The sequence below is a fragment of the Lynx canadensis genome, chromosome A2, assembly GCF_007474595.2.
Source record: "Lynx canadensis isolate LIC74 chromosome A2, mLynCan4.pri.v2, whole genome shotgun sequence".
In the NCBI taxonomy this organism is placed as follows: domain Eukaryota; kingdom Metazoa; phylum Chordata; class Mammalia; order Carnivora; family Felidae; genus Lynx; species Lynx canadensis.
Genome location: NC_044304.2, coordinates 16,691,108 through 16,707,325, shown reverse-complemented (window position 1 = coordinate 16,707,325; position 16,218 = coordinate 16,691,108). Strand labels below are relative to the sequence as shown.

The window sequence follows — 16,218 nt, the reverse complement described above, 5'->3', positions numbered from 1 at the left end:
AGAGAATTTTCTGTGATCAGGGTCTCATATATCAGTGTGCACCTCATGTTTTCAGATGTCACGTCTGATTTTCTCCTCACAATGAAGTTTGGTAAAAAGTGTTGAGTTTTTGTGTTTTGGGTTTTTTAAATCTCTTTTATAGTTAGGGAAGGGGGCCCAGGGTGATGAAGTGCCTCAGTTACCTAGTTATAGATGGGGTCAGCACTGGATCAGAACTCCAGGACTCCTGACCCCAGGTCCCTGCTTGTTCTGGGCCATAGTATTCTCAGTTGATTGCCTCTGAGCTGAGCACTGATGTAGCGGAGGACGTAACGGTTGCTCTAGCTGAGGGTCTCAGGTAGAGGACTTAACCCGCTGTGACGCTGGACTCGTTATCTGGAAATCTTACAAGCTCGATTAGCCCATCTCGAAAGCTTTTACCTGCCAGGTAGTAGATGAAGTGTCCTTCCTTCATACATTGTGCTTTGGTCCCATGGATTTGTGCTGGACTGAGTGTATTGTTGAGGAGGAAAACCAAAGCCTGGGGAACAGAGCTCTTCCTTTTCCGCCCTGTCTCTGACAATGATGATACATTCCTCTCTGTCTTTTATAGGTAATATAGCAGTCAGGTAACTTGTTGTAAACTTGCCCCTCCTGTTGCTGAAATAGAGACATAGCTGGTAAGATAGGTGTGTGTTAAACCATATATTAATCTGGCTTAATGGGACTCTGTCCATGAAGGTCAGAGGAAGCATGGTGTGGTGCTGGCAGAAACTGGTTCTGTAACTTCATGTACCAGCTTGACCATTGGTTCACTATGGGACCTTCTTGGTTCAGACCTTTTACCTTCATTAATCTCTTGAAGCAGTTATACCACATTATGGAACTGATGGTTTGTGGTCACAACAGGGGAGTCTGTGTTTGTGGATGTTTCATGACTAGAAGAGTTCGGTTGGCCTGATAATACATGGTAGGTATTTAATGGTACGGCTGTTGGGGAGGTGACTTGTTTGTGAGCTCTTTAAACTTCCTTAATGCCCTTCATTGGTCTGGGATGATGATAGTAAGTAGGTGTACAAATAACTTCAGGGCTCAGCAGTCAGAAGATTGGCTGTTTTCTCTCTCTTTGGAGCCCCCACCCCTTGAAGGATTGAGAAGGACCCAGGCCTCAGTGCAGTCACCTAGTGTTTTGCAGGTCAGGGGTCAGTTCTCTTACCTCCACTGACCATCCATGATAAAAATTCAGGCCAGCAATATAGGAGCAGTAAGGACTGATTTAGTTATAAGGAACAGAAATCTACTCAGCTCAAACCAGAGTAATCAAAAGGAATTTTTTAGAGTCCTAGAACTCAAGAACACTATGGTTTGGGCCTCAAAAGGAGTTCACCTCTCGGCTCTTTTGGCTCCACTCTTGATCTGCTTAAAAGCTCCAGCAGCTTGAGCCTTATGTTCTTGCAATATCTAATCCAGTGCAGGACAAGAAGGTGCCAGGTTGTATCTAAGTGAGGTAGCTTGCCTGTCCCCAACCCAAATCCTGTGATGAAGGTGGTGCTTTGTTGACTGGCTTCATCAGCTAGTTGTCACCATCACTAGGCTTAGAACAAGAGAGGACCATTTCCAAAGGAAAATCAGGAGGCTCGGGCACTGGGCACAACAATGCAAGCACCTGCTGCCCACTAAGGAACCAGAACATCCTTCATTCCTCCATTCATTCCTGTATTCAGCATATGTTTACATTCTGCAGTGTACCCAGCAGGATGATCTAGGGGACACGTAGAGCCTCACAGCTTCTGGGGAGATCTGTCTGGTTAGAAAGAGAAGACAAAGATGTCAGTTCAAAATAAATATATGTCAAAGGGACACAGGAGCCAACTGAAAGAGTTCCCAATGGCCAGTGCTGGAAAACAAAAGATATTTTGCAATAAAATAAAGTAGTATTGGATTATAACCCAGAGTGTAAAATATCTTGAGTTCATGTGATTAAGTAAATGGGGGAAAATAGATAAATCCAGGCAAAAATTCTAAATAATTTATGTAAATACTCTCCCTCAAGGGATTAGAATATAACTTCTCTTCCTTAAGCATGGACTGTGTGTAGTGACTTCCTTCCAAAGAATACTATATGGAGAGAGGGAGCAAAGAATCACTTTACAGTAGAGAACCAGACAGTTACCTCCCCAGCAAGGAGGTCAGGGTCAATGTCAGCAGTGATAGATCAGGCTGATAGTACATACCCTTGATGTATGACAGGTGAGGCACTCTACCTCTGGTCTTTCTCCCAGAAACCCATAACCCCAGCCTAATTATGGGAAGTTGGATGAATCCCACTTGAGGGACTTTTTATACAGTACCTGACCACTACTCCTTAAAATTGTCAAGGTTATCAAAAACAAAGAAATTCTGAGAAACTGTCACTAAGGAAAACTAAGGAAACCAAATTTTCTTAGTTTTTACCTAATGTCCTTTTTCTGTCCCAAGATTCCATTTAGGGCACCACATTAAATTTAGTGGTTACTTTCCCTGTGGCCTCCCTTGGCTACAACAGTTTTGCAGACGTCCCTTATCTTTGATGACCTTGACAGTTTGGAGTGGCGGCCAGGTATTTTGTAGAGTGCTCCTCCAGTGGGATTTGTCTGTTTTTTTCTAGATTAGACTGGGGTATGGGTTTGGGGAAGACCGCGGAGGAGAAATGCCATTCTTTCCACATCCGTCAGCCTCTTAAGTTATTTTTTACATTCCCAAACATTAAAGTTCAGTCTTCAGGCCATAAAACTCTTGGCACAAAATTTTTAAAAAGCTTTCTAATGGATGTATAGAGTAATCTCCCTATGGTTTTAATTTCCGTTTCCCAGATGACTAATGTCGTGTTTATTGTATTTGCATATCTTTCTCTTGGTGTTTTTAGGTGTTGCCCATTTTGAATGAAGTTGTTTGGATTTCTTTTTATTGAATTGTAAGTCTTTCCATATGCTGGAGGTGGCTTTCTGTACAGTCGTCTTTCTCCCCTTTAGCTGTAGTGGCCCCATAGTGTGATGACAGCTGCAGTGTGCATTTTTGCTTTTGTGTGTCCTGCAGAGGGGACTCTGATCCACCCTGCCAGGTCCTGGTGCTCTTAGGCCCATCCTCTGTTGGAATCACTAACCAGTAGCCTTGTTGGGTTCAGAGGGACACTTCTTTCTGAAAGAGGGATGTTTCTACCAACGGAAAGGAAGAGCAAAGCAGAAATGGTAGAGACTTTCCATTTTGCACACGCGTGTGACCTTGGGCAAGTTACTTAATACCTTTGTTCCCTCGTTTCTGCATTCAGAAAATGGGGATGATAATCATACCTACGTTAGACGTTGTCAGAGGATTACATGAAGGCATGCAAAGGCTTAGTGCAGTGCCTGGCCCATCACTTGCACTTGACACATGTTTGTGGCTAGCACTGTTGTCATTGTCCTTGATCAGATCTGGCCAAAGTTCTGGAGGGTGACCAAAGTTCACATGCTTGGACTGCCCTTTGGGGCGCACCAGGCTTGCACTCCTTATCCTTTAGCCTGAGCTCAGATGCCACTGTCTCCAGGAAGCCTTCCCCAGCTCTCTTGCAGATTCGTGACCTGTCTCCCCTCTGTGCTCTGTTTCCACCCACTAGAGATCATTTTCCATTCAAACGTATATAGTCCAACATTTTAACATAGTAGATGCTCAAGAAAGTCTTCTTGTTGAATAGAGAAACAGCACGGCTTATTTAGCAGACCAAGAGTGTAAAGTGAGGCATTTTTCTTGGAGCATGATAGTTGATAAGGTGGGACCAAGTTGAACCCCAGGTTGTGGGGTTTCAACTTTAATTGGGCAGTGGGAAGCCAGTCCCCCAGAAGCATCAGCTTGAGGAAAGTGGCGATAAGAAGATCAGTTGTATTGAACTTGGAGAAACTTAGAGACAGAGGTGACCATGCTTAGGGAAAGGGTCGGGGTGTGCAAGGGATGGAGAGAGAGATCCTCAGGAGATGCCAAATCCAATTATAATAGTTTTAAGCCATGATAATGTGACTACATATAAGTGACCTGTTTTTGGCCACTTTGCCAGATGGTTATGTGTGTTGTTTTGTTTGGTCTTCGCAGTGATGAGGTGAGGTCTGGGACTCCATCCCTGTTCCCTAGTAAGAGACTGGGGCTTAGAGAATGTAGACACCATTGTCCAAGGTGCACAGCCAGGGCTGACACTGGAAGTTGAACCCAGGTGGGTCCCCTGAGACCGCCATTCCCACCACACCACACCCGCTTACCTGCCCAGGGCTGGAGGACAGATCAGCAGCCACGTTTTCCAGAAGAGCTGAGTTAACAGGAGTCCTCTGTCATGTTCTGAAGAGAGCTTCTGGGTGTGTCAGTGTGAAGGTAAACTCCCTGGAGTTTGCTCTGTCTGCATGTAAAGGAAGGACTGTGTTTTAAACAAAACAAGCCTGAGGTCTCTTGCACTGGCCTGGCTCTCCCAGACCAGGTCATCATGAAACCTGAACTTCACACTAAGCCCTACCTGGCAGGCCGCAGAGCTGGTTAGGCTACCAGGGGCAGCATTGCAATGTTTGTGGTGGCTGGCTGAGCCTGGACACGGAATTCCAAGGAGCCCTGGTCAGGGGCCTCATACTGTCAGTGCTGGTGGCCAGAGACCCCAGGGATCCCTAGGACCTCAGCTCCCCTCCTACACTGTTCATGTTGGGCCTTCCCATCTGTTTCCTGCAGGAACTCTCATGGTTCCCAACCACCCAGGCATGCTGGCTGTTGAGAAACAACAGGATTGAGAATTGGGCAGCCCTGGCTTTAATCCTGGCTCGACTGTCTGTCAGCTGTGTCCTTGGACACATCCTGTTGTCTCTCTGGGCCTTGGTTTTCTTATCTGGGTCCCATAGCTCCCGGTCTCCCAAGGCTGAACTCAAGGTGGCAGCCAAGGCTGCACTCTTCTCCAAGCCCGGTGGGGGGACACCTGACTTGCAGGCTCTCTCAGCACCCACCTGGCAACAGGCTCCTTGCAGGCTGTTGAGCTGAGGGTCTTCATTCCTCACCGGGTGTTGGCCGAGGGCCCCTTTAATTCCTTGTTTCGTGGACCTTCCAGAGCAGCTGACACATGGCTGACTTCATCAGAGTGGTGGTTCCAAAAGAGGGGGGCAGAGGAAGAATCATAGTCCTTTTTTCCTTCCAATTTTTACTTTTGTGTGTGGCAAAATACAACATAAAATTTATCATCTAAACCCTTTTTAAGTGTATAGTGCACTGGTATTAAATACATTCATGTTGTGCAACCATCCATCTCTATAACTTTTCGTCTTGTAAAACAGAAACTTTGTACCCATTAATACCCCTGCCACCTGCCATTCTTTCTGTCTGTATAAATTTCACGACTTTAGGTACCTCATATAAGTAGAATTGTACAGTACTGACTGGCTAATTTCACCCAGCATAACGTCCTCAAGAATCATAGTCTTGTGTAACCAAGTCTCAGAAGTGACATGTCATTACTTTTGTTGTAGTCTGTTTGCCAGAAGCAGGTCGCTGGGTGTAGCCCTCTCTCCGAGGGGATTGCCTGTGGGCAGGAGCACCAGGAGGTGGGGGTTACTGGAGCCGTGTTAGAAGACTACCTGCCACAGCCTCCATCTAGTGAGGAGTCCGCCCTCTTTGCCCACAGGCATCTGGATCCACTGGCCCTTATGCTTCCTCCATCGCTCACTTTGGATACCATGTGTTGTGTCTGTTTCCATGTCTGTTTCTCCCTTGAACGTCCAGTAGTGATTATGATAGGGCCTAGTGCAGTGAGTGGTGGGCCCTGCCCACATCCCGGCTACCCGTTTATTTTAGTGCCTGCCTGCCTGCTTTCCAGCCACCAGTTTCTGCATCTCATACATCAGAGATCTCTGGTGAAGGCCTGAGGTGCTGGAGGATTCATGCCCCCTGGGAGCAGCACTCAAGCAGTAGCTGCAGGGGTTGGTATGTAATACCTCAGCTCTCTGATCTTTCAGATGGGATGACTCAGCTAAACCCCATTACCGACAGAGGTCACTTGTCCAGTAACACCCTTTGTTGGCTGCTTTCCCTCCCTTGTTCCTGCCTTTACTCCCCTTCCTGTATTTTCTGTACCTTCCAAATAAACCACCACCCAGCTTAGGGTCTGCTACTGGGGATCCCAAACTGAGGTAGTGAATGACAAGAGTCAGGCGCATGCCTATTGAATAAACCACTGTAAGAGAATTTTGATGCCCATAAGAGGGGGTTGCGGGCACATATGTTGGGTGACGAGTTTGCTACGATCGTGATAAATGAGGGGACTCAAGATCTTGGAAGAGTTGGAAAAACTTGGAATAGCTGCTTGAGAAGTTCATTTGGAAGTCAGGGAGGGTGTATCAAGAGCTGCCAGCAGAAGGAGGCCAAGGCCGGGAAGCAGGGATGTGCAGTAAGAATCACTGGTACGTGGTTCTTGTTTGTTGAGGCTGGCCACCTGAGGCATGCAAACAAAGGAGCTGTGGATTTACCCAGCGCTGGTGGAAGGATAAAGGAGAGAGAGGTCTGGGGTGAAGGAGTTACATGTTCCTGTGAAAATCTGATGAAAGCCTGGATCCTCTCCCCTAAAACTGATGATGGTAGTAGTAATATGTACACTTCCAGGCAGAAACTTAAAAATATTTGGGAAGCAGTGTGCTCCTAGAACTCCTAGAGCCATCCCTAGAGCCCAGGGAGAGGGCTCTAGTTTCTGAGATGTTCATTAGTACTTCATTGAAATGGTGGTCCGAATGGTCCTGGCTGGGGAGAAGGTGCCTGGGTGGGAAGGAGGCTGGAGAAGAAGCGGAGGTCCCAGGAGCTAGAAGGAGTTTTGTACCCAGAAACTAAGGGCTCAGTTGCACAGGCTCGGTGGGCCTGAGGGTGGAGGTGGAAGTGGAAGGCAGAAGAGGTGGTATGTGCAGTCACAGCCTTGTGCCCAGTGGGAACAAACCCAGGTCTGGAGGCTTCCTGGTGTCATGCTATCCCTGGATGATACGCTGTGTCCCTCACAGGGCTTGAGGATGATTGCCCTGGGGATGGCTCTCCTCGTAGAGCTGTTCGTCTCCAGACAGCTCCTCCCCATTCAGGCCTGTGTGAGGACTTGAGTCGATGACCTGCTATTCAGGTCAGAGCCTGCGGCAGCGAGCTCCATCCAGGTTCCTCTGTGCCTTTAGGCAGCTTCTAGCAGCCTGAGTCCGGTGCAAATGACAAAGCAGGTGCAGCCTTCTGTCCCCAGAGCCTTTGTAAGACATGGCTTCATAAATGTAAACTTCACAAAGGCGTAGGTGGTTGCCTTGAGTTGTTCCTTTGTGTCCAGGGGCCCAGGAGGCCTTAACTTGCCATTCGTGTTCAGCATCCTGACCTTCGCCCGTGCGATAACCTGTAGTCAGGCATCATCGAGGGGCTAAGTGGCCTTTCATCTACTCCCCCACCCTGTGGAGTCCCTGATGGCGGCACAGGTGTGGGGATCTCCCTCTCAGCTCCCTCCAGCCAGCACCACAGTACGTCACGGCCGTGGACGGTGTTCCCTGCCTCCAGTTGGATGACAGTGTAACTCCAGGGCAGCCTTCCAGAGCACTGCGTTCATCTGGTCACCATCTCAGAGACACTCAGGGGCTTTTCTTTGGCAACTGGTTAGAATCCAGGCAGCTCAGTCAGGCGTCATCATAGCCACCCCTCATTTTAGCTGTGATTTGTGTTACTACCTGACAGGACTCCTTAGTGCTATCTAGACCGTCTGTGCTCTCAGTGTCCCTGGCACCCCTGAGGCCCTCACCGTCCCTCTCCTGCCAGTCCTTGCCCACCTCGTGGCTCCACTCACCTTCTCCCTTGGCTGTAATCCTGCCACGGCTAATCCAGTACCTCATTATGGGGGTGCTCCATGACCGCTCCATCACTGGGAGTTCCTGGCTTGCGTGAGACATGTCTGAACACTTTGGTTACTTAGGTGCTTGTTGTTAGCTCTTTCAGGGCAGATGGCAGGTTCTAGTGAAAAAGTGTGTGATGTCCATTGAGGAGACATAGGTTTGAGACCTTGCAGCACCCTGCGGGAGTTATGAAGCCCCAGCTAGTCACCTTGCGTCTCAGAGGACTGTTGTGGGGGGTGGATGAAATGATGTGCCACACTGTCTATTGCTAACATTTCCATTAATACCTGTCTCTGCACGCGCTATTTGTATACACACGTGTGTCTGTGTGGTGTGAGATGTGTGTGCATCTTGATGCTGCAGGGTGAATGTCAGTCACCCCCTTTCACGGTGAGGAAACTGAAATCCAGAGAAGTCAAAAATGTTTCCAGGGCCATACACTTGGAGAGCTGGGATTTAAAGTTGGGTCTTTCGGTCTTTAAAAACCGCTGACCTGCAAATGGCAGGATCAGTAAGACAGGCTGCACCCTGTTGGGAGCTGATGGTCTACTGTGAATTCGGCAGACGTTTTCCATAGAGGGCTAGATGATGAATGTTTGAGGCTTTGTGGGTTACACGGTCTCTGTTGTGAACACTCACCTCTGCCGTTATTGTGGGAAAGCAGTCGTGGACAGGACGGAATGGAGTGGGCCTGGTTGTGTTCCAGTAAAACTTGATTTAGAAAAGCAGGCGCTGGGCTTGATTTAGCCTGTAGCCATAGTCTGCTGACCCCTGATCTATGGGGAAGTGTGTAGGAATGTGGTTCATAAATTGCAAAGAACCCCTTGGAGACGTCTTCACTTTTGAAGGCCCATCCTTTGGGCCCCACAGTGCTTTACCCATAGTAGATGCTCAGTAAATCCTTATTGAGTGTGGGCCCGTTTCTCCCTCATGTGCCGAGCTGACATTTTCACCCCTGCCCTGTTTCTTCTGCAGTACGTGGGTGCCCCGGTGGCTTATATCCAGCAGATATTTGTGAAGTCTTCAGTGTCTCCCTGGCACAAGAACCTCCTGGCAGTAGATGTGTTTCGTTCACCTCTGTCCCGGGCATTCCAGCTGGTGGAAGAGATCCGGAACCACGTGCTGAGAGACAGGTATCCCTGTCAGTGCCCCCAGCCTCCCTGAATCTGTTCCCTACTGAAGGTGGAGGGCGTACGGTCCTCGGTGTGATTCCACTGCTCCAGCCAGTGCTGCAGAAATTGCACAAGTGAGAATGGCGGGTGAGCCACTTTCACATTGTGGCCCCACTACCCCTCGACCTACACGGATGGCACACATAGTTTCATCCGCAGGTCTCAGAGTAGGTGTCCACGGGGCTGACCCTGTGATGAGCTGACGGGGAACTGCCTGCCTTGCGCCTCAGATGGCTTATTGCCCAACGGTTATGAGATGTGGATATGGTGGTGGTAGCCGAGCTGAGGAGAAGCACACTTCCCCTGGGGATCGCTTCTGAAGCCCCAGCCCGGGTGGCGCTCCCCAGCCTGTGCTGGCTTCACAGGCTGCTTCACCCGCTCCGCTGGGTTTTAGTTAGCTGAGGGCTTTGACATGCATTCTGGTGAATGAAATGAAGCCCCTAATTTTCACCCTCGCCTCTTTGCCCACTGAATTGGCTGAGGTGTCTTCATCGGTGGGAGGTTGTGCATGTTCCCAGAACTTACTTAGAGAGGCTTGGGCCCCAAATGTACTTTGGAGGTCAGTCAACCACATGGTTTGGCTGTTGGCCACCTAAAAGAACTTTCTCCTGCTGCCCTAATCCTTAGGCTCTTAGAGATACCAGGCATCTGGGAACCTGATGACAGAGGGTCCCTCTGTAAGTGCAGTGGGCCTGCCCTGTGCTCGCAGACATGACAGATGCCTTGTCCTATGTCCTGCACAGTTCCGGGACCAGGGGCCTGGAGGAGGTATGCCTGCAGGTGACCGACCTACTGCCTGGCCTCAGGAAGCTCCGGAACTTACTTCCTGAGCATGGGTGCCTGCTGCTATCCCCTGGGAACTTTTGGCAGAATGACCGGGAACGCTTCCATGCTGATCCTGACATCATCGGGACCATCCACCAGCATGAGCCCAAAACCCTACAGACCTCAGCCACGCTCAAAGGTACCCCAGGGCAGATTCCCTAGGGGCCCGCAAAGGTGCCTGTTGGTCACTTTGTCCTTTTTGATGGGTGCTCTGACAGATCAGCGGTTACCCTATGTTTTTTAGGGTGGGAGGGGTCCTTGGCGGCTCTACGGCAGCTGCCTTTTTCTGTCAGTACCCCCTGGTTTCCATCTGCAGACTTGCTGTTTGGTGTTCCTGGGAAGTACAGCGGGGTGAGCCTCTACACCAGGAAGAGGATGGTCTCCTACACCATTACCCTGGTCTTCCAGCGCTACCATGCCAAGTAAGGCTGTCGGCTCGGGGCTCCTGGCTGGGAATGGTATGAAGCTTTGAGTAGTCCCTGTTCTGGTCTAGGGTGTCCAGAATGCCCCCCTGGGAACTTAGAGTTTTCAGGCCTCCTGTTGAAATGTTTCTCTCTCTTAGATTGAGGGATGCTGTCTTTTCACATTTGAGCGGGGTGACCTGACTCCTGGTTAAGAATAGGGACTAAGGCAGGGCTGGCAAATTTAGTGTCTTGATGCCTCCACACGGCTTTCTTGAGCCTGTGGCAGGGGTCCCCAGCTGGAGACTACTGAGCCTCATGTGGCCTCAGGCCTCCCCAGCAAAGTGCTGTAGGCAGCTCCCTAGCAAGGGAGAGAGTGCTTGAGATGCCTCCGGTTGGCTGTCCTGGTGGGCGTTTGGCATTGATAGGTTGAGAAAGGGACGTTGAGGAAGGAGCAGGGCAGGGTGGGGTGGGGGGCTCCTGAGACAACTTGAGAATTCTTCCAAGACCCCTTAGAGACTGCAAGGAAGTTCGGACACCACAGAAAAGCCCCCTCCAACATGGGGAGGAGGGAAGCCCTGATGGGCCTTCCTTTCAGGGATTGCCTTTGCCCCTGGCCCAAGAGGGCCGGTCCATCTATCCCACCTGCTCCATGACCAGGTTCCTGGGCAGCCTGCGGGCCCGTCTGATGCTCCTGCACCCTAGCCCCAACTGCACCCTTCGGGCGGAGAGCCTGGTCCACGTGCACTTCAAGGAGGAGATTGGCATCGCGGAACTCATCCCGCTTGTGACCACCTACATCATCTTGTTTGCTTACATCTACTTCTCTACGCGTAGGTCCAGAGCACAGAGGCTAGGGGCTTCCTCCAGGCTAAACGGGCATTCCAGACCGCCTGCTTCCCTGCCTCTGGAGGTGGCTTGGGGAGAGATGTCAGACACGCCCAGGGCTTCATCCCCCAGCAGAGTCTCAGGGGCTTGGGTGGGTCCATGGCTTTTCTGGCTTCTCAGGAAAAGATCTTTCCTGGGTTAGGGTTCCCAAAAGACACACTTCTCCTCTGAGACTGGGAAGTATGAAGTATACATGGTCATCCTTTTCTTAGGTTAAACCAGGGGCCGTCCCTTCCTCAGCTGTCAGGGCACACTCTACTCCTAGGAGCTCTGCACAGAAGGGCCCTGTGAGTCTGGTTCTGGGAGAGATGCAGCCCTGATGTGCCCTCTCTGCCCTCCAGGCAAGATCGACATGGTCAAGTCCAAGTGGGGGCTGGCTCTGGCTGCCGTGGTCACAGTGCTCAGCTCGCTGCTCATGTCTGTGGGGCTCTGCACACTCTTCGGCCTGACACCCACCCTCAACGGCGGGTAGGTCCCCACTAGGCTCCGCTGAGCTTCAGGGAGTACCCTCAGGCTGGAGAGCCCCTGGGCTTGCCGTTACCCTATATCTTCACGTTGTTATTTTGACATTTAAGAGGTACACTTTTTACCTTTGAGTTACTGGGCTTATATTCATATACGTGTATATGTAGTATATCTATATATACATATATATAGGCATGTGTGTGTACATACATGTGTGTATATGTGGAACGTGTATTCGTGTATGTGTATATAAGTGTGCATGCATATGTATACCCTTGTATTGCATGTGTGTGTGTGTATATAGGTGTCTGTGTGTTCACATATTACATATACTCCTGCATTCTACTCCTTGATGGCTTAAGGCACACACGGGTTTTCCCTTTTTTTTTTTTTTTTTTTTTTTTTTTTTTACTATTAAAACATTTAAGTGACTAATAGAATAGGTCATTTCAGAGTAAGTTTTTAAAAGACCATAAGCACAGGGGCACCCAGGCGGCTCAGACAGTTGAGTGAGCGACTCTTGATTTTGGCTCAGGTCGTGATCTCATGGTTTGAACCCTGCATAAGCTCTGCACTGTCAGTGTGGGGCCTGTTTGGGATTCTCTGTCTCCCTCTCTCTCGGTTGTTCCCCTGCTTGCACTAGCATGCACTCTCTGTCTCTCTGTCTGTCTCTATCAAAAATAGATGGATAAACGTCATTTAAAAAAAAAAAAAGACACAAGCACACTTGAATTTGCCGCCTTTCCAATGATATTTGCTTTCTTTTGTCCTTTATCTCCCAGTCGGCTGGAAGCCCTGTCTCCTAGGCCCCGCCCACCTGTCTGTTAGTGGTCACTGACTGGCTGTCCCCTCCCTGGCTTGTCAGGCCAGTTGCAGGAGCAGCAATGTTGTGTTCTCTGTTACTTCCCTTACTCGTAGAACACTTGCTTCCTTTCCTGAACCTGATGCTAACACCCCTCCCCCGTGGCTGGCTGCTGTGCCAGAGCCTCCTCAGAGCCCTCATTTCCACTGCCCCACAGCAGAGGTCCCATGAGGCACACACCTCAGCTGGTGTGCCCTGTTCATCTCCAGTGGTGTGAGCCTGTGGTCCCAGAGAGCTTAGTAGTTTTCTTTAGGACCAGTTCTCCAAACAGTCTCTCCAGAGCCGAGCAGGGCTTGGAGCTCCTCTCGTTCCGCTTCCACTTAGTCCCGATGGCTTGGCCTGCAGTGCTGCCGAGGGGTCCTGGCCACGGTCCTTTCCTCTGGCCAGCAGAGTCCTGTGTGGGAGAAGGCTGCTCCGACAGCTGGGGGCTCCTCTGGCCCTCCTTCCGCTGTGCTGCATAGTCAGAGGCAGGGATGCTTGCCGGCCTGAAAGCCGAGAACTGGGTAGGCAGAGGCCCTATGTAGCACAGCGGGGGAGTCTAGGGTTTCTGCTCTGTGCTTCTGGAAGTCACTCAGCTGCCTCTCACTACAGGCTTCAAACCCCACAGCCTTCCTGGGGCCCAAACCTGTTGAGAACCAGCCTGTGTTGGGGGCCCTCCTCAGCACTGTCCTCACCCTCTCCCTCTCTGTCCTCAGAGAGATTTTCCCCTACCTTGTGGTGGTTATTGGGTTAGAGAACGTGTTGGTGCTCACCAAGTCCGTGGTCTCGACCCCAGTGGACCTCGAGGTGAAGCTGCGCATTGCCCAAGGTAACACGGCCGGCTGTGGGGGTGCGCCAGGGCGGGCGGGCGGTCTGTGCTGGGCTTCCTCCTGCGGGGGAGATGGGGAGCCCCAGACGTCACCCTCGCTTTGCCCTCTAGTGTAATCTGGTGTGGGCCACCAGGCCTTGGCAGCTTGTTAGCGTGTGCCCCGAGGAACCAAAGAGTCACTGGACTTCACCGTGTCCTGGTTCACATGTCAGTAAGAACACAAACTGGACTCTGCTGCGGGACTCGTGTGTTCAGTGGCCCTTTGTCCAGACTGGTACCTGGTGCTTTCTCTCCCTGCCACACTCCACCACACTAGGTCCAGGCTTCTGTGGCTGCTCACTTCAGAGACGCTGTCTCCACAACTGCCAGAAAAGGCCCCGTGGACTCAGTGCCAGGAGCTGGGGATCGGGGTTCTCAGGAAAGTGGGCAGGGAGCCTAGGCCTGAAAGTCTGAAGTGTTGCACTTCCTCCTCCGGACCCCAGGTCTGTGGGAACAAGGCCAAGGGTAGACTGTTTGTTCATTCGAGGAACCTTCGTGAGCTCCTGTGAGAGGCCAGGCCCTGCACTAGATGGGGAGCTCTGAGGATGTGAGGGGACATGGCGCCTTTCCCACCAGGGGCTCGCTATGGGGGAAGGGCTGGAGGAAGAACAGCTGGCACTTCCATTGCTCGGGCCTCTGCCACGTGTGGGCAGGCACACTCACACCATGCCCGTGCTGACCGGACAGGACAATCCGTGGAGGCCGGCTGTGCCAGAGTGGGTGGCACTGCTCACCTTGGCACCCTGCCTCTCCCTGCCTCTGTGCCCCCCTCGGCCCCTTCTTCATGGCGACTGTGCAGTGACGGCAGCACCTGGAGCCTGGGCCCCGGCAGCGTCCCGAGCCAGGGGCGCCGTGGTGGAGTCGCCGCCTCAGAAGGCTGGGCGCCCTCCCCGTGCCTCTCCCCTCTGAGGAGCACAAGGTTGTGCGCAGACATGTGCTGGCCCCAAGGCCCTGTTGTTGTCCTCTGCAGGCCTAAGCAGCGAGAGCTGGTCCATCATGAAGAACATGGCCACAGAGCTGGGCATCATCCTCATTGGCTACTTCACCCTGGTGCCCGCCATCCAGGTAAGGCCCCAGGGCCCGCCACTCGGGTGAGTGCAGAAGCGGTTGACCAGTTCCCCAGCTGTGCAGCTCTGTGCAGGGTGCACCCTTCTCAACACAGGCACCCTCACCTGGGAGATGGGACCTCTCTGCTGCCGGGATGGTGGTTCTGTGCACAGTGCTCCTGGCAGCCCTGGTTCAGAGGTTCTCAGCCCAGTTCCAGTCACACCTGTTTCTCTTTTCTCAGGCAGAAACATTGTGGGGTCCCTGAATCTGTGCCCTCCTCTTTCCTAGGCTTAGCCCTGACCCCCATATGTGGCCTCCAGACACATGGCCACCACCCATTGCTCAGAGTGGCTCCTCCTCTTGGCCAAGTGCCTCACTCAGCTGTGGGGCTGTGAGCAGGTGGAGGAGGACCTCCACTGAGCCAGAACCTGGACTCGATGACTGTTGCTTGAGGGGTTGACGGAAGGGAGTGATGTCCTCCCTGTCCTTCCCCAACGCTGGTGGGCCTACTGAGTTGTGGGGGTGAGCAGAGAACAGAGGGCTGCAGGCTTTTACCCAGAGGGCATCTGCAGGACATATTGCCATCTTGTGACATAGGAGCGGACTTGGCCACTGTGCCACCATGGGCTAGATCCCTCCTCTGCCCCCCAGATTCGAATGGCAGCTGTGGTGAAGGGCAGGGGAAGAAGGCTGAAATGTGAGCAGAGTTTGGGGAGCAGAGAGACTACCTTTATTCATTTTCAGGGCAGAAATTAATTCCCTCCTGTCCTCTCGCCCACTTTGGACCCTTGCAGTCACTGGCCAGGAAGCTTTCTGAGAGTCCTGATGATGGGTCAGCCTGGGCTCCAGGCAGGTGTTGGTCATAGCATTTGAGTAGGGCCAGGGGGTTAGTGGGGGAGGGCTTTTTGGGGGGCAGGCTGGTGGGGCTCAGAGCTTTCAAGATTGGATCAGGCCCTCCTCTCTCGGGGGATGGAAGATGTAGGGAAAGCTCACACCCTTCAGCCTTCTGTGCATAAAGGTGCATGGGGTCTCTGCTGCCCCCTGGTGGGGCGGTGGGAGCAGCTGGCATTGTCCCTCCTTGGCCACTCCCAGACTCAGAACTTACCAGCATCTCTTTTTTGCTGTGCTCTGCCTGCCACTGCCTTGCAGATTCTGAGGTGCCTGCAAGCAGGGAGCTGCTTCTCGGGTGCTAGGCCATGATGTCATCGTGTCCCCTCATCTTTGATTCCAGGAGTTCTGTCTCTTTGCTGTTGTGGGCCTGGTGTCAGACTTCTTCCTTCAGATGCTGTTTTTCACCACTGTCCTGTCCATTGACATTCGCCGAATGGAGGTAGGAGTGGGCTGTGCCTTGCCCCACCAGCCTCCCCCCTGGCTCTCGCCATGCTCAGGGCTTGGGGTGAGAGCAGTGCGGGCTTTGGTCAGGGGCGGTCCCCCGCCTCCCGTGCAGCCTTGAGCCCTGACTACCGTGCCCCCAACAGCTAGCAGACCTGAACAAGCGGTTGCCCTCTGAGGCCTGCCTGCCCCCAGCAAAGCCAGTGGGGCGGCCGGCACGCTTTGAGCGTCAGCTGGCTGTGCGGCCGTCCACACCCCACACCATCACACTGCAACCGTCGTCCTTCCGAAACCTGCGGCTCCCGAAGAGGCTGCGTGTCATCTACTTCCTGGCCCGCACTCGCCTGGCACAGCGCCTTATCATGGTACCTGCCACCCCTGCCCTGCCCTTCGAGGGCCAGCACTCAGTTCCCTCCAGACTCTTGCACTTTGCCTTGGAGGTTGGGGTGCTCCTTAGGCCATCATGGCCCCATGAAGCCTGACTTTGGGAGGCTGCCCACCGTACCTTCCTGGCCAGAGCCTG

At 52.1% G+C, this 16,218-nt stretch overlaps 1 protein-coding gene across 3 annotated transcripts in view; it reads left to right on the top strand.

Moving 5' to 3' along the window:
• The window catches only part of LOC115508009 (SREBF chaperone), a 72,647-nt gene that overhangs the window by 50,032 nt on the left and 6,397 nt on the right, over positions 1-16,218 (top strand). For all 3 annotated transcript variants that reach the window (XM_030306441.1, XM_030306440.1, XM_030306442.1), the window contains exons 4-12: positions 8,832-8,989; positions 9,772-9,992; positions 10,170-10,275; positions 10,915-11,087; positions 11,484-11,610; positions 13,165-13,277; positions 14,287-14,381; positions 15,595-15,693; positions 15,842-16,060. In XM_030306441.1, coding sequence (XP_030162301.1) covers positions 8,832-8,989; positions 9,772-9,992; positions 10,170-10,275; positions 10,915-11,087; positions 11,484-11,610; positions 13,165-13,277; positions 14,287-14,381; positions 15,595-15,693; positions 15,842-16,060 — 1,311 coding nt within the window. The remainder of the gene's footprint in view (positions 1-8,831; positions 8,990-9,771; positions 9,993-10,169; positions 10,276-10,914; positions 11,088-11,483; positions 11,611-13,164; positions 13,278-14,286; positions 14,382-15,594; positions 15,694-15,841; positions 16,061-16,218) is intronic.